General features: G+C 46.2%; 1 protein-coding gene across 2 annotated transcripts in view; it reads right to left on the reverse strand.

Annotated features, from left to right (window-relative positions):
• Positions 1 to 20,545, reverse strand: part of LOC139407405 (zinc finger protein DPF3-like) — a 52,350-nt gene that overhangs the window by 23,760 nt on the left and 8,045 nt on the right. For both annotated transcript variants that reach the window (XM_071151164.1, XM_071151165.1), the window contains exon 2: positions 5,486 to 5,646. In XM_071151164.1, coding sequence (XP_071007265.1) covers positions 5,486 to 5,646 — 161 coding nt within the window. The remainder of the gene's footprint in view (positions 1 to 5,485; positions 5,647 to 20,545) is intronic.

Raw genomic sequence — 20,545 nt, forward strand, 5'->3', positions numbered from 1 at the left:
CCCAAACAACAGAATGGTGAGGGCTACCCCAACAACAGAATGGTGAGGCCTACCCCAACAACATAATGGTGAGGCCTACCCCAACAACAGAATGGTGGGGGCTACCCCAACAACAGCATGGTGGGGCCTACCCCAACAACAGAATGGTGTGGCGTACCCCAACAACAGAATGGTGGGGCCTACCCCAACAACAGAATGGTGAGGCCTACCCCAACAACAGAATGGTGTGGCCTACCCCAACAACAGAATGGTGTGGCCTACCCCAACAACAGAATGGTGGGGGCTACGCCAACAACAGAATGGTGGGGGCTACACCAACAACAGAATGGTGGGGGCTACCCCAATAACAGAATTGTGGGGCCTACCCCAACAACAGAATGGTGAGGGCTACTCCAACAACAGAATGGTGTGGCCTACCCAAACAACAGAATGGTGTGGCCTACCCAAACAACAGAATGGTGAGGCCTACCCAAACAACAGAATGGTGAGGCCTACCCAAACAATAGAATGGTGAGGCCTACCCAAACAACAGAATGGTGAGGCCTACCCAAACAACAGAATGGTGAGGCCTACCCAAACAACAGAATGGTGGGGCCTACCCCAACAACAGAATGGTGGGGTGTACCCCAACAACAGAATGGTGGGGTGTACCCCAACAACAGAATGGTGGGGGCTACCCCAATAACAGAATGGTGGGGCCTACCCCAACAACAGAATGGTGAGGGCTACTCCAACAACAGAATGGTGGGGCCTACCCCAACAACAGAATGGTGAGGGCTACCCCAACAACATAATGGTGAGGGCTACCCCAACAACAGAATGGTCAGGGCTACCCCAACAACAGAATGGTGAGGGCTACCCCAACAACAGAATGGTGAGGGCTACCCCAACAACAGAATGGTGGGGCCTACCCAAACAACAGAATGGTGAGGGCTACCCCAACAACAGAATGGTGAGGCCTACCCCAACAACATAATGGTGAGGCCTACCCCAACAACAGAATTGTGGGGGCTACCCCAACAACAGCATGGTGGGGTCTACCCCAACAACAGAATGGTGTGGCGTACCCCAACAACAGAATGGTGGGGCCTACCCCAACAACAGAATGGTGAGGCCTACCCCAACAACAGAATGGTGTGGCCTACCCCAACAACAGAATGGTGTGGCCTACCCCAACAACAGAATGGTGGGGGCTACGCCAACAACAGAATGGTGGGGGCTACCCCAACAACAGAATGGTGGGGGCTACCCCAATAACAGAATGGTGGGGCCTACCCCAACAACAGAATGGTGAGGGCTACTCCAACAACAGAATGGTGTGGCCTACCCAAACAACAGAATGGTGAGGCCTACCCAAACAACAGAATGGTGAGGCCTACCCAAACAACAGAATGGTGAGGCCTACCCAAACAACAGAATGGTGAGGCCTACCCAAACAACATAATGGTGTGGCCTACCCAAACAACAGAATGGTGAGGCCTACCCAAACAACAGAATGGTGGGGCCTACCCCAACAACAGAATGGTGGGGTGTACCCCAACAACAGAATGGTGGGGTGTACCCCAACAACAGAATGGTGGGGCCTACCCAAACAACAGAATGGTGGGGCGTACCCCAAACAACAGAATGGTGTGGTGTACCCCAACAACAGAATGGTGTGGTGTACCCCAAACAACAGAATGGTGGGGCGTACCCCAAACAACAGAATGGTGTGGTGTACCCCAAACAACAGAATGGTGGGGCCTACCCCAACAACAGAATGGTGTGGTGTACCCCAAACAACAGAATGGTGGGGCCTACCCCAACAACAGAATGGTGTGGCCTACCCCAATAACAGAATGGTGAGGGCTACCCCAACAACAGAATGGTGGGGCCTACCCCAATAACAGAATAGTGGGGCCTACCCCAACAACAGAATGGTGAGAGCTACTCCAACAACAGAATGGTGGGGCCTACCCCAACAACAGAATGGTGAGGGCTACCCCAACAACAGAATGGTGAGGGCTACCCCAGCAACAGAATGGTGAGGCCTACCCCAACAACAGAATGGTGGCGGCTACCCCAACAACAGCATGGTGGGGCCTACCCCAACAACAGAATGGTGAGAGCTACTCCAACAACAGAATGGTGGGGCCTACCCCAACAACAGAATGGTGAGGGCTACCCCAACAACAGAATGGTGAGGGCAACCCCAACAACAGAATGGTGAGGGCTACCCCAACAACAGAATGGTGAGGGCTACCCCAACAACAGAATGGTGGGGCCTACCCCAACAACAGAATGGTGAGGGCTACCCCAACAACAGAATGGTGGGGCCTACCCCAACAACAGAATGGTGAGGGCTACCCCAACAACAGAATGGTGAGGCCTACCCCAACAACAGAATGGTGGGGGCTACCCCAACAACAGCATGGTGGGGCCTACCCCAACAACAGAATGGTGTGGCGTACCCCAACAACAGAATGGTGGGGCCTACCCCAACAACAGAATGGTGAGGCCTACCCCAACAACATAATGGTGTGGCCTACCCCAACAACAGAATGGTGGGGCCTACCCCAACAACAGAATGGTGGGGGCTACCCCAACAACAGAATGGTGGGGGCTACCTCAATAACAGAATGGTGGGGCCTACCCCAACAACAGAATGGTGAGGGCTACCCCAACAACAGAATGGTGAGGGCTACCCCAACAACAGAATGGTGAGGGCTACCCCAACAACAGAATGGTGGGGCCTACCCCAACAACAGAATGGTGAGGGCTACTCCAACAACATAATGGTGTGGCCTACCCAAACAACAGAATGGTGTGGCCTACCCAAACAACAGAATGGTGAGGCCTACCCAAACAACAGAATGGTGAGGCCTACCCAAACAACAGAATGGTGAGGCCTACCCAAACAACAGAATGGTGTGGCCTACCCAAACAACAGAATGGTGAGGCCTACACAAACAACAGAATGGTGGGGCCTACCCAAACAACAGAATGGTGGGGCCTACCCCAACAACAGAATGGTGGGGTGTACCCCAACAACAGAATGGTGGGGTGTACCCCAACAACAGAATGGTGGGGTGTACCCCAACAACAGAATGGTGGGGTGTACCCCAACAACAGAATGGTGTGGCCTACCCAAACAACAGAATGGTGGGGCCTACCCCAATAACAGAATGGTGGGGCGTACCCCAACAACAGAATGGTGGGGTGTACCCCAACAACAGAATGGTGGGGTGTACCCCAACAACAGAATGGTGGGGTGTACCCCAACAACAGAATGGTGGGGTGTACCCCAACAACAGAATGGTGGGGCCTACCCAAACAACAGAATGGTGGGGCCAACCCCAACAACAGAATGGTGGGGCCTACGCCAAACAACAGAATGGTGGGGCGTACCCCAAACAACAGAATGGTGTGGTTTACCCCAACAACAGAATGGTGTGGTGTACCCCAAACAACAGAATGGTGGGGCGTACCCCAAACAACAGAATGGTGTGGTGTACCCCAAACAACAGAATGGTGGGGCCTACCCCAACAACAGAATGGTGTGGTGTACCCCAAACAACAGAATGGTGGGGCCTACCCCAACAACAGAATGGTGTGGCCTACCCCAATAACAGAATGGTGAGGGCTACCCCAACAACAGAATGGTGGGGCCTACCCCAATAACAGAATGGTGGGGCCTACCCCAACAACAGAATGGTGGGGGCTACCCCAACAACAGAATGGTGAGGCCTACCCCAACAACAGAATGGTGAGGCCTACCCCAACAACAGAATGGTGAGGTCTACCCCAAACAACAGAATGGTGAGGCCTACCCCAACAACAGAATGGTGGAGCGTACCCCAACAACAGAATGGTGGGGCGTATATCGGTCATTAAAAATTTTCATGCGAGTAGACCGCTGATTGGCCAGCTCATCCTCCTCTAGATCGCTGATTGGCCAGCTCATCCTCCTCTAGACCGCTGATTGGCCAGCTCATCCTCCTCTAGACCGCTGATTGGCCAGTTCACTAAGAGCTGGACACAAATAGCCTCTCCCTTCATCTATCAGTCTGTGCTAATAGCCTCTCCCTTTGCAGACGATCAGTGGTAGGCCTGATCACTGACAATGACGAGACAGCCTATAGGGAGGAGGTCAGAGACCTGGCCGGATGGTGCCAGAATAACAACCTATCCCTCAACGTAACCAAGACTAAGGAGATGATTGTGGACTACAGGAAAAGAAGGACCGAGCACACCCCCATTCTCATCGACGGGTCTGTTGTGGAGCAGGTTGAGAGCTTCAAGTTCCTTGGTGTCCACATCAATAACAAATTAGAATTTTTATTTTATATTTTTTATTTTACCTTTATTTAACCAGGCAAGTCAGTTAAGAACAAATTCTTATTTTCAATGACGGCCTAGGAATAGTGGGTTAACTGCCTGTTCAGGGGCAGAACGACAGATTTGTACCTTGTCAGCTCGGGGATTTGAACTTGCAACCTTCCGGTTACCAGCCCAATGCTCTAACCACTAGGCTACCCTGCCGAATGGTCCAAACACACCAAGACAGTCGTGAAGAGGGCACGACAAAGCCTATTCCCCTCAGGAAACTAAAAAGATTTGGCATGGGTCCTGAGATCCTCAAAAGGTTCTACAGCTGCAACATCGAGAGCATCCTGACCGGTTGCATCACTGCCTGGAATGGCAATTCCTCGGCCTCTGACCGCAAGGCACTACAGAGGGTAGGGCGTACGGCCCAGTACATCACTGGGGCTAAGCTGCCTGCCATCCAGGACCTCTACACCAGGCGGTGTCAGAGGAAGGCCCTAAAAATTGTCAAAGACCCCAGTCATAGACTGTTCTCTCAACTACCACATGGCAAGCGGTACCGGAGTGCCAAGTCTAGGACAAAAAGGCTTCTCAACAGTTTTTACCCCCAAGCCATAAGACTCCTGAACAGGTAATCAAATGGCTACCCAGACTATTTGCATTGTGTGCCTCCACCCAACCCCTCTTTTTACGCTGCTGCTACTCTCTGTTCATCATATATGCATAGTCACTTTAACTATACATTCATGTACATTCTACCTCAATTGGGCCGACCAACCAGTGCTCTCGCACATTGGCTAACCGGGTTATCTGCATTGTGTCCCACCACCCGCCAACCCCTCTTTTACGCTACTGCTACTCTCTGTTCATCATATATGCATAGTCACTTTAACCATATCTACATGTACATACTACCTCAATCAGCCTGACTAACCGGTGTCTGTATGTAGCCTCGCTACTTTTATAGCCTCGCTACTGTATACAGTCTGTCTTTTTACTGTTGTTTTATTTCTTTGCCTTTTTTGCACTATTGGTTAGAGCCTGTAAGTCAGAATTTCACTGTAAGGTCTAAACCTGTTGTATTCGGCTCACGCGACAAATAAACTTTGTTTTGAAGGGCTATCAAGTGTCGTCCGTGTGTGTGTGCGCATGCCATTTCTCTTCCCTGCAGTTCACCCACCTGGCCCGCGGTGGCGCTGTTCCATCCAGATGTAGCAGTTGTTCTGGGCCACGCCAGTTTGGTTGTCCAGGAAGGGCATACGGACGCTTCGCTCGGCACACAGACGGGTGTTGTAGCTGCGACAGTGTTCTATGGCCTCCCGGTAGAACTGGTCACCTAGCCTACAGACACAAGAGAGCAGAGACAGTTTTAGTTAACTTGGTTAGGTTAACTAGGTAAGGTTAGCTTAGTAGGCTAAAGTGATTGAGGAAGCAGCTGGAACGGGCCTTAAACCTGCTGCCAAATGTCCAGACCTCTTAATCTATTTGACATATTGGGATGCTACTTGTCTTCAGCTCACTCAGGTTCATTTAGCATGCTAGAGCTATCTTAGCTCAACATATTCCCTCCGTCTCAGTCAGAGCACACAGCTGCTGTTGAGCCATCCTGCTACCAAGACATGTCCTCTGAATACCAACATTGTTAGGGTTGTTTATTAGCATGGAGACGTGCTGAGTTACTCTGTACACATCAGCAGGCCTGGTCCAGCTGGCCAGAATAAATCAAAAGCGTGTCATAGGCAGCTTTGGGAAAGTCACAGCACCCCTGTGGCTTGGTAACTATGCATTACAAACACACTCCATTATCCTAACGTAGTTCACCAACCCATAGAAAACCATTCTAACCAATTGAAAAACAGGAAACAGGAAACAAATCAACTCCATTATCCTAATGTATTTCAAAAACTTATAGGAAACCATTCTAACCAATTTAAAAACAGGAAACAGGAAACCAATCAACTCCATTATCCTAATGTATTCCTCTATCCTAATGTATTTCTACAACCTATAGTAAACCATCTAACCGATTGAAAGACGGAGAAACACACTGTGGGAAGATTTTACTGTCCAAATACACTCAGCAAAAAAAGAAACGTCCTCTCACTGTCAACTGCGTTTATTTTCAGCAAACTTAACATGTGTAAATATTTGTTTGAACATAATAAGATTCAACAACTGAGACATAAACTGAACAAGTTCCACAGACATGAAATGGAATAATGGAATAATGTGTCCCTGAACAAAGGGGGGGTCAAAATCAAAACTAACATTCAGTATCTGGTGTGGCCACCAGCTGCATTAACCTCTCTTGGGTAGTATTTTCACCTCCGGATGAAAATTAAAGTAAACTGCCTGTTATTCAGGCCCAGAAGCTAGGATATGCATATTGGTAGATTTGGATAGAAAACACTCTAAAGTTTCTAAAACTGTTAAAATAATGTCTGTGAGTATAACAGAACTGATATGGCAGGCGAAACCCAGAGGACAAACCATCCGGGGGGGGAATTGAGGTCATAGGATTTTCCATTTGTTTCCTTGGGACACCCTTATTATTAGGAACCTGGTTGCAGTTCATATGGCTTCCACTAGATGTCAACAGTCTTTAGAAATTGTTTGATGTTTTTCTTTTGAGAAATGAAGAAGTAATGCAATTCATTGTAAGTGTCGCTCCAGGTGGACTCTACTGTTTTGATGCGAGTATACTGGAGCGTACTTCACGTTATTTTTATCCGGTATTGGAAACAGTTTATTCCATCTTAAATTGTATAGATTATTTACGTTTTAGGGTACCTGAGGTTGGATTAGGAACGTTGTTTGAAATGTTTGGACCAAGTTTACAGGTAACTTATTAGATACTTTGTAGGCATATTGGGCGAGTTGAAACCGGTGTACTTCTGAATCAAATGCTCCAAATAAATTGACATTTTTGGGAAATAAAGAAGTACATTATCGAACAAAAGGACCATTTGTGATGTAGCTGGGACCTTTTGGAGTGCCAACAGAAGAAGATCTTCAAAGGTAAAGCATGAATTATATCGCTATTTTTGACTTTTGTGGCGCACCTGCCTGGTTGAAATATGATTTTCATGTGTTTGTATGCGGGGCGCTGTCCTAGGATAATAGCGTGTTTTGCTTTCGCCGTAAAGCCTTTTTGAAATCTGACACAGCGGCTGGATTAACAAGAAGTTAAGGTTTATTTTGATGTATAACACATATATTTTCAACAATGTTAAATATTTGAATTTGGTATTTTTGAATTTCGAGCTCTGCAATTTCCCCGGGTGTTGGCCAGGTGGGACGCTACTGTCCCACCTGCCTATAAGAAGTTAAGTACTGCAGTGCATCTCCTCCTCATAAACTGCACCAGATTTGCCAGTTCTTGCTGTGAGATGTTACCCCACTCTTCCACCAAGGCACTTGCAAGTTCTCAGACATTTCTGGGGGGAATGGCCCTAGCCCTCACCCTCCAATCCAACAGGTCCCAGACGTGCTCAATGGGATTGAGATCCGGGCTCTTCGCTGGCCATGGCAGAACACTGACATTCCTGTCTTGCAGAAAATCACACACAGAACAAGCAGTACGGCTGGTGGCATTGTCATGCTGGAGGGTCATGTCAGGATGAGCCTGCAGGAAGGATACCACATGAGGGAGGAGGATGTCTTCCCTGTAACGCACAGCGTTGAGAATGCCTGCAATGACAACAAGCTCCGTCCGATGATGCTGTGACACACCACCCCAGACCATGACGGACCCTCCACCTCCAAAACGATCCCGCTCCAGAGTACAGGCCTCGTTGTAACGCTCATTCCTTCGACAATAAACGCGAATCCAACCATCACCCCTGGTGAGATAAAACTGTGACTCGTAAAAAAGAGCACTTTTTACACCAGTCCTGTCTGGTCCAGGTTTGTGCCCATAGACAATGTTGTTGCCTATTCTATTAACTAACTATTCTATTAACTAACTATTAACTAACTATTCTAACTATACTAACTATTCTCGAGTTTCCACCCGAGTGATCTCGGGACAGACAGCTGTTTTTTTTGTGCAAGAGAAAGTTATTTTACGACTTTTACAAGGAATATATGGGATCTTCAGATTAGTATATTTTTGCTTGGTGATTATCGAGGGGGGAGATTGTCGGAAAGATGTTTCAAATAGGCCCTACTGTGAGGAACTATTAGGTTATCATTAACAATGGATGTTAAAAATAAAATAAAAAAAACAGACTTCGTTGACTTACTGTTTGAGGCGAAGAAATCATTACTGAGAAGCTCAGTAATGGACGTGGTGAGTTAAGACAATCAGAAATCAGACATCCCCAAATGGGCATTTTTTCCTAGAGTTGCACGCAGCAGGCAAGGAATGCTACTTCTGTGTGCTCAGGTGCTCGCGCTCCCTTAACATTAACAAGACAGTGAAAGCAGACCGATGCTCACATGGAACACTACAAGCAAAAGAATATGAAAAAATGAACAAAACTCACATTTATAGTTTAGGAAATAAACCAAAACTTGTTTCTCACAGTGTAGTAGGAAGTTGTGAACACTGCAAACAACGTTTCCACTCGGTGAATGAGAACGGTACATGACCGAAGGCCTAATTAGTAATACAAAGCATTAACATATATTAATGCAACCAAATAACAGGGATTAACGGTTACGGTACATTTACTACTGGTCACATATGAGATGGGGAATCGATCAAAATAAACAATCAAAAGGGCAAACAATGAAACAATGAATAGTCCAGACAGAGTCCCCTGGTTACTGATGGAATGAATAGTCCTGGCAGAGTCCCCTGGTTACTGATGGAATGAATAGTCCTGGCAGAGTCCCCTGGTTACTGATGGAATGAATAGTCCAGGCAGAGTCCCCTGGTTACTGATGGAATGAATAGTGCAGACAGAGTCCCTTGGTTAGTGATGGAATGAATAGTCCAGACAGAGTCCCCTGGTTACTGATGGAATATGTACATTGTTGTTGTGTGTCTGGTAGTGGAAACTTTGTCAGTATTGTCAAACGAGTCAAATGCACTTTAAGTAGCAACCAAAGGCTCAAACACCAATGATTTATATATAGACTAGATGACTGTCAAGGGGCTCTGTTTAGAAGCTGTCGCGCCTCCATCTTGGAACTCACCCACCATTTATTAAGGTCTACATTTGTTTCTGTAATGTTTATTATATTACAGACACATTAATGAATACATTTAAAATATATTATGTGAGCTAAACATACAAATAAAATAACAAAATATATAAAAACATTTTATTTTAAATAAATGTTGAGTAGCTTGGATGAAAGGTGCCCAGAGGTGCCCAGAGTAAACGGCCTGCTCCTCAGTTCCAGTTAATAATATATGCATATTATTAGTAGTATTGGATAGAAAACACTCTGAAGTTTCTAAAACTGTTTGAATGATGTCTGTGAGTATAACATAACTCATATGGCAGGCAAAAACCTGAGAAAAAAATCCAAACAGGAAGTGGGAAATCTGAGGTTGGTCGATTTTCAACCCAGCCCCTATTGAATACACAGTGGGATATTGGTTATGTTGCACTTCCTAAGGCTTCCACTAGATGTCAACAGTCTTTAGAACTGTGTTTGAGGATTCTACTGTGAAGGGGGAGCGAATAAGGGCTGTTTGAGCCAGAGGTCTGGCAGAGTGCCACAGGCTCTGAGGCACGGTCATGAGAGAGTTAGCTCTCCATTGCTTTTCTACAGACATAGGAATTCTCCGGTTGGAACATTATTTAATTTTTATGTTAAAAACATCCTAAAGATTGATTCCATACATGGTTTGACATATTTCTACAGACAGTAACGGAACTTTTTGACATTTCGTCTGCAACTAGGGAACGCGCATCATGACTTTGGATTTGTTTACCAAACGTGCTAACAAAAGTAGCTCTTTGGAAATGAATGATGGACATTATCGAACTAAATCAAACATTTAATGTGGAACTGGGATTCCTGGTAGTGCATTCTGATGAAGATCATCAAAGGTAAGTGAATATTTAGGACTAATGTTGACTACCCAATATGGCGGATATCTTTTTGGCTGCTTTGTTGTCTGAACTCTGTACTCAGATTATTGAATGTTTTTCTTTTTCCGTAAAGCTTTTTTGAAGTCTGACACAGCGGTTGCATTAACCTGTTGAAACTCTAGGGGCAGTATTTCATTTTTGGATGAAAAACGTTCCCGTTTTAAACAAGATATTTTGTCACGAAAAGATGCTCGACTATGCATATAATTGACAGCTTTGGAAAGAAAACACTCTGACGTTTCCAAAACTGCAAAGATATTATCTGTGAGTGCCAGAGAACTGATGCTACAGGCGAAACAAAGATGAAACTTCAAACAGGAAGCGAGCAAAATTTTTGAGGCGCTGTTTTCCATTGTCTCCTTATATGGCTGTGAATGCGCAAGGAATGAGCCTACACTTTCTGTCGTTTCCCCAAGGTATTTGCAGCATTGTGACATATTTGTAGGCATATCATTGGAAGATTGACCATAAGAGACCACATTTACCAGGTGTCTGGTGTCCTGCGTCGAAATTGGTGCGTAATCTCCAGGTGCAAGTATTCTTCAATGTGATTCAGAGGAGAAAGCAGACTTCCACGAACGATATATCATCGAAGAGATATGTGAAAAACACCTTGAGGATTGATTCTAAACAACGTTTGCCATGTTTCAGTCGATATTATGGAGTTAATTTGGAAAAAAGTTTGGCGTTTTGATGACTGAATTTACGTTTTTTTTGGTAGCCAAACGCGATGAACAAAACGGAGCGATTTCTCCTACACAAAGAATCTTTTTGGAAAATCTGAACATTTGCTATCTAACTGAGAGTCTCCTCATTGAAAACATCCAAAGTTCTTCAAAGGTAAATTATTTGATTTGAATGCTTTTCGTGTTTTTGTGAAAATGTTGCCCGCTAAATGCTACGCTAGCTCTTACACAAATGCTTGTTTTGCTATGGTTGAAAAGCATATTTTGAAAATCTGAGATGACAGTGTTGTTAACAAAAGGCTAAGCTTGAGAGCTAGCATATTTATTTCATTTCATTTGCGATTTTCATGAATAGTTAACGTTGCGTTATGGTAATGGGCTTGAGGCTGTATTTACGATCCCGGATCCGGGATGGCTAGTATCAAGAGGTAGGAGAAGTGTATCTACATTTCCATGTCTAACAATTGTATTTTCATCGACATTTATAATGGGTATTTCTGTAAAATTATGTGGCTCTCTGCAATATCACCGGATGTTTTTGGAACTAGTGAACATAACGCGCCAATGTATACTGAGATTTTATAATATAAATATGCACTTTATCAAACAAAACATACCTGTATTGTGTGACATGAAGTCCTATGAGTGTCATCTGATGAAGATCAAAGGTTAGTGATTCATTTTTATCTCCATTTGTGCTTTTTGTGACTCCTCTCTTTGGCTGGAAAAATGGCTGAATTTTTCTGTGACTTGGCGGTCACCTAACATAATTGTTTGTGGTGCTTTCGCTGTAAAGCCTATTTGAAATTGGACACTGTGGTGGGATTAACAACAAGATTACCTTTAAAACGGTAGAAAATACATGTATGTTTGAGGAATTTTAAGTATGACATTTCTGTTGTTGGAATTTGGCGCCCGGCACTTTCAGTGGCTGTTGTCATATAAATCCCGTTAATGGGATTGCAGCCCTAAGAAGTTGAATTAAAGTATAATTTTTGGAGATTACTAATGTTACTGTCCCCACTACAACACAAAAATACTTACATACATTTATTTTTTTCCTTGAAACATTTAATTGAAATACTGTAGAATTCCATTCAGGGCCAATATGGCCGACCTGTGGCTTCAAAGCCTCTCAATGGTCAATACAAAACATCAGCAATCCAGGGTTTATGTGTATATATATCATTGGTGCACACACACACACAGTGAGAGGCCAATGGAATGTTTTCAGAGGGAAGGACAGGAGAGGAGGGGAGGACAGGAGAGGAGGACAGGAGAGGAGGGGAGGACAGGAGAGGAGGACAGGAGAGGAGAGGGGGACAGGAGGACAGGAGAGGAGAGGAGAGGAGAGGAGAGGAGAGGAGAGGAGAGGAGAGGAGAGGAGAGGAGAGGAAAGGAGATGAGAGGGGAGAGGAGAGGAGAGGAGGGGAGGGGAGGGGAAGGGAGAGGAGGGACAGGAGAGGGGAGGGGACTTAGGACCCTCCTCTCCTCATGCTTCTATATTCTAATGTCCTCTATTTCCTCCTATTCAACCTCTAGGACCCCCTGGCCACTCACAGGTGCCGAATGAATAATCATGGGGCTTTTCATTGGATGGCTGACATTCTATTGTAATAACATTCCGTATGCATAAAACACTGGTAACAGCCCCTCCCCCATGGGGACAGACAAACCTCTTGTTCATGGGTATAAATTGAAAGATCACTTCTATGTTTCTAATTAAATAGCAGCTCTACAGGGATTACCCCCCCCCCCCCGTCCCCCGTCCGTCCCCCGTCCGTCCCCCGTCCCCCTCAGGCCCTCTAGGAATGACATTTCTAACACCATCACTCCCTATACTGTCAGGCTCTTAAAGAAACACCCACACAGAGAAAGACAGAGACAGAGAGAGAGAGAGAGAGAGAGAGAGAGAGAGAGAGAGAGAGAGAGAGAGAGAGAGAGAGAGAGAGAGAGAGAGAGAGAGAGAGAGAGAGAGAGAGAGAGAGAGAGAGACAGAGACAGAGACAGAGACAGAGAGAGAGAGAGAGAGAGAGAGAGAGAGAGAGAGATTGAGGAGAGAGGGAGTCTTACATGCTGACTAGACCGGGCGTGCCCCATTGCGCGCATGTTGTGTTTGTCGACCCACACCAGACACGATCAGGACACGCAGGTTGAAATATCAAAACCAACTATATTAATTTGGGGACAGGTAGAAACACATGAAACATTCATTGCAATTTAGCTAGCTAGTTTGCTGTTGCTAGCTAATTTGTCCTGGGATATAAACATTGGGTTGTTATTTTACCTGAAATGCACAAGATCCTCTACTCCGACAATGAATCCACAGATAAAACGTTAGTTTCTAGTAATCTCTCCTCCTTCAGGCTTCATCTTCTTCTTCAGGACTTTATATGGCGGTTGGCAACCAACTTTAAGGTGCATTACCACCCCTAACTGGACTGGACTGTGGACCTCAATTCATCTTTCAATCTCCAACGTGGGTATATGCTCCTAAAATCCAATGAGGAGACGGGAGAGGCGGGACTTGCAGCGTGTCAAGCGTCCCAAATAGAACCAAGTTGTATTTTAGCGCCTGGCTACGCAGACGCTCGTTGACGCAAGCGAGCAGTTTGGATTAAATGATTGAATAACATGTGTGTGTAAGTGTATTTTTACAAACGCTCACGTATGTAACGCAGTGCGGTCAGCATGTTAACAGGTCATATTCAGAGAGGGACAGTATCACACACACCTGTATCAGTTTAAAACCCTGGGTCATTCTGAAGACACTCACAGGAAATGTTTAGTGTTCCTTCCAGACATACATTAAGTATCCATCATAACATAATAAGATGTATATCTCCAGCCTACACACACATACACACACACACACACACACACACACACACCAGTAAAAATACTATCCATATCTCCAGCCTACAGTGACATTATCTAGGCCTGCATGTACTGAGATCTCTGAGCAGTGAATCCAATCTAGGTCTTAGCAGGTAAACACTAGTTAGAGAAATGGTTCCACCTCAGACTAGAATTAGCTGCGGTTCTACAGTTACCTTCAGAGTGTGTGTGTGTGTGTGTGTGTGTGTGTGTGTGTGTGTGTGTGTGTGTGTGTGTGTGTGTGTGTGTGTGTGTGTGTGTGTGTGTGTGTGTGTGTGTGTGTGTGTGTGTGTGTGTGTGTGTGTGTGTGTGGTGTTGCGATAATACGAAACCAGATGGTCTTTTAAAACCTACTTTTGTCAAATATGATGTGCTATAGCTTTTAAAATCTATAACTGGGACTCTGGATGACAACATCAGGGCTGTACAACATCAGACTGTTTCTCCAACATCAGGACTGTTTCTCCAACATCAGGACTGTTTCTCCAACATCAGGACTGTTTCTCCAACATCAGGGCTGTACAACATCAGGACTGTTTCTCCAACATCAGGGCTGTACAACATCAGGACTGTTTCTCCAACACCAGGACTGTTTCTCCAACATCAGGACTGTTTCTCCAACATCAGGACTGTTTCTCCAACATCAGGACTGTTTCTCCAACATCAGGGCTGTACAACATCAGGACTGTTTCTCCAACATCAGGGCTGTACAACATCAGGACTGTTTCTCCAACATCGGGACTGTTTCTCCAACACCAGGACTGTTTCTCAAACATCAGGACTGTTTCTCCAACATCAGGACTGTTTCTCCAACATCAGGACTGTTTCTCCAACATCAGACTGTTTCTCCAACATCAGACTGTTTCTACAACATCAGGACTGTTTCTACAACATCAGGACTGTTTCTCCAACACCAGGACTGTTTCTCCAACATCAGACTGTTTCTCCAACATCAGGACTGTTTCTCCAACATCAGGACTGTTTCTCCAACATCAGGACTGTTTCTCCAACACCAGGACTGTTTCTCAAACATCAGGACTGTTTCTCCAACATCAGACTGTTTCTCCAACATCAGGACTGTTTCTACAACATCAGACTGTTTCTCCAACATCAGGACTGTTTCTCAAACATCAGGACTGTTTCTCCAACATCAGGACTGTTTCTCCAACATCAGGACTGTTTCTCCAACATCAGGACTGTATCTCCAACACCAGGACTGTTTCTCCAACATCAGGACTGTTTCTCCAACACCAGGACTGTTTCTCCAACACCAGGATTGTTTCTCAAACACCAGACTGTTTCTCCAACATCAGGACTGTTTCTCCAACATCAGGACTGTTTCTCCAACATCAGGACTGTTTCTCCAACACCAGACTGTTTCTCCAACACCAGGACTGTTTCTCCAACATCAGGACTGTTTCTCCAACACCAGACTGTTTCTCCAACATCAGGACTGTTTTCCTCAAGACATTCAGTCCGCTTCATGTTTTGTTTCCTTTGCTTCCTTACTTCCTAGTGTCGCGATACCGGTACCGTGACAACACTATCCAGTGCATATTGTTTGCGTACACGATATGTGTGTCCCTAACAGTGCTTCCTCCATTAGAGAAGTTAAACCCTGTGGTACAGAACCCTCCTAACCTTCATCTAACCCTCCTGCAACCCTTACAGAACCCTCCTAATCTTCATCTAACCCTCCTGCAACCCTTACAGAACCCTCCTGATCTTCATCTAACCCTCCTGCAGCCCTTACAGAACCCTCCTGATCTTCATCTAACCCTCCTGAAACCCTTACAGAACCCTCATAACCTAACATAGGAGCTCAATCAGATTAGAGCTAATGTCATGATATCAGCAGCCTGCTCCAGGTGACCCCACTGGCCTGGGCAAAGACAGCCAGGAAAGGGGCTCTGATCTGGGATAGGGGAGGCTGGGAGGGAGGCCCCTCTGGATGGGGAGAAGAGGTGGGGTAAGGGAGACGGGGGTTTAGGGAAGAGGAGGGAAGCAGTGGAGGAAAAGATAGCAGGGGAGAGAAGAGGAGCAGGGGAGGGGGCTCAGGAAGCCTTTGTGAGGTTTTCTAGGAAGAGGGGGGAGGGGGAAGGAGGGGGGGAGAGAGGAGGTGGTAAAGTAGGAGGGAGAAGGAGGGAGACAAGGAGGGAGAGTAGGATGGAGAGGAGGGAGAGGGGGAGGGAGATGAGAGGGAGACTGGGAGAGAGGGAGAGATGGCGAGGGAGAGAGGGAAAGGTAGAGAGATTGAGACTCTAGATCTACTTTGGTTTTGATCTGTGGGCTGAGCCGGGGACCATTCCCTTACAGCATAGTGGATCACTGAGGATTACTTTACAGCATAGTGGATCACTGAGGATTACTTTACAGCACAGTGGATCACTGAGGATTACTTTACAGCATAGTGGATCACTGAGGATTACTTTACAGCAGAGTGGATCACTGAGGATTACTTTACAGCACAGTGGATCACTGAGGATTACTTTACAGCATAGTGGATAACCAGCCCAAACTAATTCCATATGTTGTATGACATACCAAAAATAATGTCTCTATACACACTCCACAACCCTTCACACACACTCCCCCTCCCTTCAGACACAGCCTACACACAGAAACACACACACACACCCCCTCCCCTCTCATACACAACCAGGTCTCATAGTTTCACTTTGAAATTCGACGTATTGTGGATGAACGTCTATTTTTTCCCTCGTTAATTCTGTGTGGTTACAGGTTTAACACAGAAACAACTCAAGGGGTTAAATGTATTAATTCAGAGAGGTTACGGGTCAGGACCTAGGGTTTGGGGAGGCTTAAAACAAAATAATTGAAAACAACACGCTGTTTCCATCAAGTATTCCCGTGCTTCGCCTCAGAGCATCATGAGTTATCACCATTGCAGGTCAATAGTTTTAATCGAAGTTAATCGAAGTCTATTTCTAGTGGTCAGCCTGCTCATACATAGTCCACACACACACACACACACACACACACACACACACACACACACACACACACACACACACACACACACACACACACACACACACACACACACACACACACACACACACACACACACCCCTCTACCTCTCCCCTGATACATTCAGCCTACACACAGCTGCTCCAGTGTTTAGAGTGCAGGTTGGACTGAAAGCACACAGCAAATTCCCCCCAGACAGACAAATCCCCCATCACTCACTCTAGCTCCCTCTCCCTCTCATGCAAAATGGGGGCGTAAGCCAAACGTCTGTAGGCCAAACACACACACACACATCCACACACAGAGCCCCCCTCTCTCACTTCAAAACACAAACCCCTTCTCCAAAACATTTCCCCTCTGCACAGCCCTCTCCCTAATCTACACACACAGAGCCCCCTCTCTCACTTCAAAAAACACACCCCTTCTCCAAAACATTTCCCCTCCGCACAGCCCTCTCCCTAATCTACACACACAGAGCCCCCTCTGACCACCTCTACATCCCTTGTGGGTATTCCCTCTAACAGTTCAAATCACGGAGAGTGCACAGCACGCGACCCTGCAGATATAGGCCATTGTGGCCACCTGTCTTTGTGGGTAATGGTATTGTTCTGCAAACTGTGTTGTTATGGCATATCAGCAATATTTCCCCCTTATATGGACAGATCCTAGATCAGAATCAATAGGATTATATGGACAGATCCTAGATCAGAATCAATAGGATTATATGGACAGATCCTAGATCAGAATCAATAGGAATATATGGACAGATCCTAGATCAGCATTCCTACTCTGAGAAAAGGTTATGGATACAAGGCCCAGGTCTCTTTCAAACCTCAGAAGACTGAAAATAAAGGTTAAATACACATGAATAACATCTATAATTCAGTTTTAGACAGGAGATCAGATCAAATGAACGTGAATAATGGTTTTAGTCCGAGACGCCAGACAAGGTGTTATACGATGTGCCAGGGCGGCAGGGTAGCCTAGTGGTTAGAGTGTAGAGGCGACAGGGTAGCCTAGTGGTTAGAGGGGCGGCAGGGTAGCCTAGTGGTTAGAGTGTAGAGGCGGCAGGGTAGCCTAGTGGTTAGAGGGGCGGCAGGGTAGCCTAGTGGTTAGAGCGTAGAGGCGGCAGGGTAGCCTAGTGGTTAGAGGGGCGGCAGGGTAGCCTAGTGGTTAGAGGGGCGGCAGGGTAGCCTAGTGGTTAGAGGGGCGGCAGGGTAGCCTAGTGGTTAGAGGGGCGGCAGGGCAGCCTAGTGGTTAGAGGGGCGGCAGGGCAGCCTAGTGGTTAGAGTGTTGGACTAGTAACCGGTTGCAAGTTCAAATCCCCGAGCTGACAAGGTACAAATCTGTCGTTCTGCCCCTGAACAGGCAGTTAACCCACTGTTCCTAGGCCGTCATTGAAAATAAGAATTTGTTCTTAACTGACTTGCCTAGTTAAATAAAGGTCAAATAAAATAAAAATATGGATCCTAGATCAGAATCAATAGGATTATATGGACAGATCCTAGATCAGAATCAATAGGATTATATGGACAGATCCTAGGGGCTCCCGTGTGGCGCAGCGGGTCTAAGGCACTGCATCTCAGTGCTAGAGGCGTCACTACAGACCCTGGTTCAGTTCCAGGCTGTATCACAACTGGCCGTGATTGATAGTCCCAATTGGCCCAGCGCCGTCCGGGTTAGGGATTGTAAAATAAGAATTTGTTTTTTCAAACTGACTTGTCTAGTTAAATAAAGGTTAAATAAAAAATTTATAAAATTATGATGAAATATGCTGATTCATGCTATACTTCAGAGACAAGCAACAGCTCTATCAGACAGGATGTTATCTCCTGGTTAATGTGCAGTAACTACATCACCCGGAGGATATGGATGTTGTGTGACAACGTGTGCTTCCCTAATCCCAGACACAACAGGCTCAAACACAACATCATTCCAGATGTCCTGTTCAATGTCAGTTAGTTCAATTGGTAATAACTTAACTCATTCTGACAGAGAATAGCCTTACTCATTGGTAATTACATCGTAATAACTCAACCCATTCTGACAGAGAATAGCCTTACTCATTGGTAATTACATCGTAATAACTCAACTCATTCTGACAGAGAATAGCCTTACTCATTGGTAATTACTTAAAGTCTTATTAAAATGCTTAGACTAAATCCATAGGAGAAGATCCAGTCCACTGCTATTGTGCTAAGTCCTCCTCCTGTTCCACTACGACCCCTGGGACAGACTGCCTTATTATACCAATGTAGGTTGGGACCAATGGGACGCGTGTCTCTGTAGTGGGAGGAGTTGGCCCTGTGACCCCCTGTTGTTTTGGAGGGATCCTCCGTGGCTGTGTGTGTGTGTAGGTGTAGGTGTGTGTGTATGTGTGTGTGTTTAGGGGAGAAGGACGAGGGTCCTGGTGAGCAGATGGGGCTTTCCCCCTCTCTCTATCTTGCCCTCCCTCTGTCTCCCTCCCTCTCTCTCTCTCTCTGTCTCCCTCTCCCTCTCTCTCTCTCTCTGTCTCCCTACCCCTCTCTCTCTGTCTCCCTACCCCTCTCTCTCTCTCTCTCTCCCTTTCTCTCTCTATCCAAATAAATTCAAAGAGCTTTTTGAAATGGAAAACATATGCCAAAGCAAGTGAAATAAACTCAGCATAAAAAGAAATGTCCTCTCACTGTCAACTGCGTTTGTTTTCAGCAAACTTAACATGTGTAAATATTTGTATGAACATAACAAGATTCAACAACTGAGACATAAACTGAACAAGTTCCACAGACATGTGACTAACAGAAATTGAATAATGTGTCCCTGAACAAAGGGGGGGGTCAAAATCAAAAGTAACTGTCAGTATCTGGTGTGGCCACCAGCTGCATTAAGTACTGCAGTGCATCTCCTCCTCATGGACTGCACCAGATTTGCCAGTTCTTGCTGTGAGATGTTACCCCACTCTTCCACCAAGGCACCTGCAAGTTCCCAGACATTTCAGGGGGGAAATGGCCCTAGCCCTCACCCGCCGATCCAATAGGTCCCAGACGTGCTCAATGGGATTGAGATCTGGGCTCTTTGCTGGCCATGGCAGAACACTGACATTTCTGTCTTGCAGGAAATCATGCACAGAACGAGCAGTACGGCTGGTGGCATTGTCATGCTGGAGGGTCATGTCAGGATGAGCCTGCAGGAAGGGTACCACATGAGGGAGGAGGATGTATTCCCTGTAACGCACAGCGTTGAGATTGCCTGCAATGACGACAAGCTCAGTCTGATGATGCTGTGACACACCGCCCCAGACCATGTCAGACCCTCCACCTCCAAATCGATCCCACTCCAGAGTACAGGCCTCGGTGTAACGCTCATTCCTTCGACGATAAACGTGAATCCGACCATCACCCCTGGTGAGACAAAACCGCAACTTGTCAGTGAAGAGCACTTTGTGCCAGTCCTGTCTGGTCCAGCGACGGTGGGTTTGTGCCCATAGGCGACGTTGTTACCGGTGATGTCTGGTGAGGATCTGCCTTACAACAGGCCTACAAGCCCTCAGTCCAGTCTCTCTCAGCTTATGGCGGACAGTCTGAGCACTGATTGAGGGATTGTGTGTTCCTGGTGTAACTCGGGCAGTTGTTGTTGCCATCCTGTACCTGTCCCGC

Source organism: Oncorhynchus clarkii, chromosome 4 (assembly GCF_045791955.1).
Source record: "Oncorhynchus clarkii lewisi isolate Uvic-CL-2024 chromosome 4, UVic_Ocla_1.0, whole genome shotgun sequence".
Taxonomy (NCBI): Eukaryota; Metazoa; Chordata; class Actinopteri; order Salmoniformes; family Salmonidae; genus Oncorhynchus; species Oncorhynchus clarkii.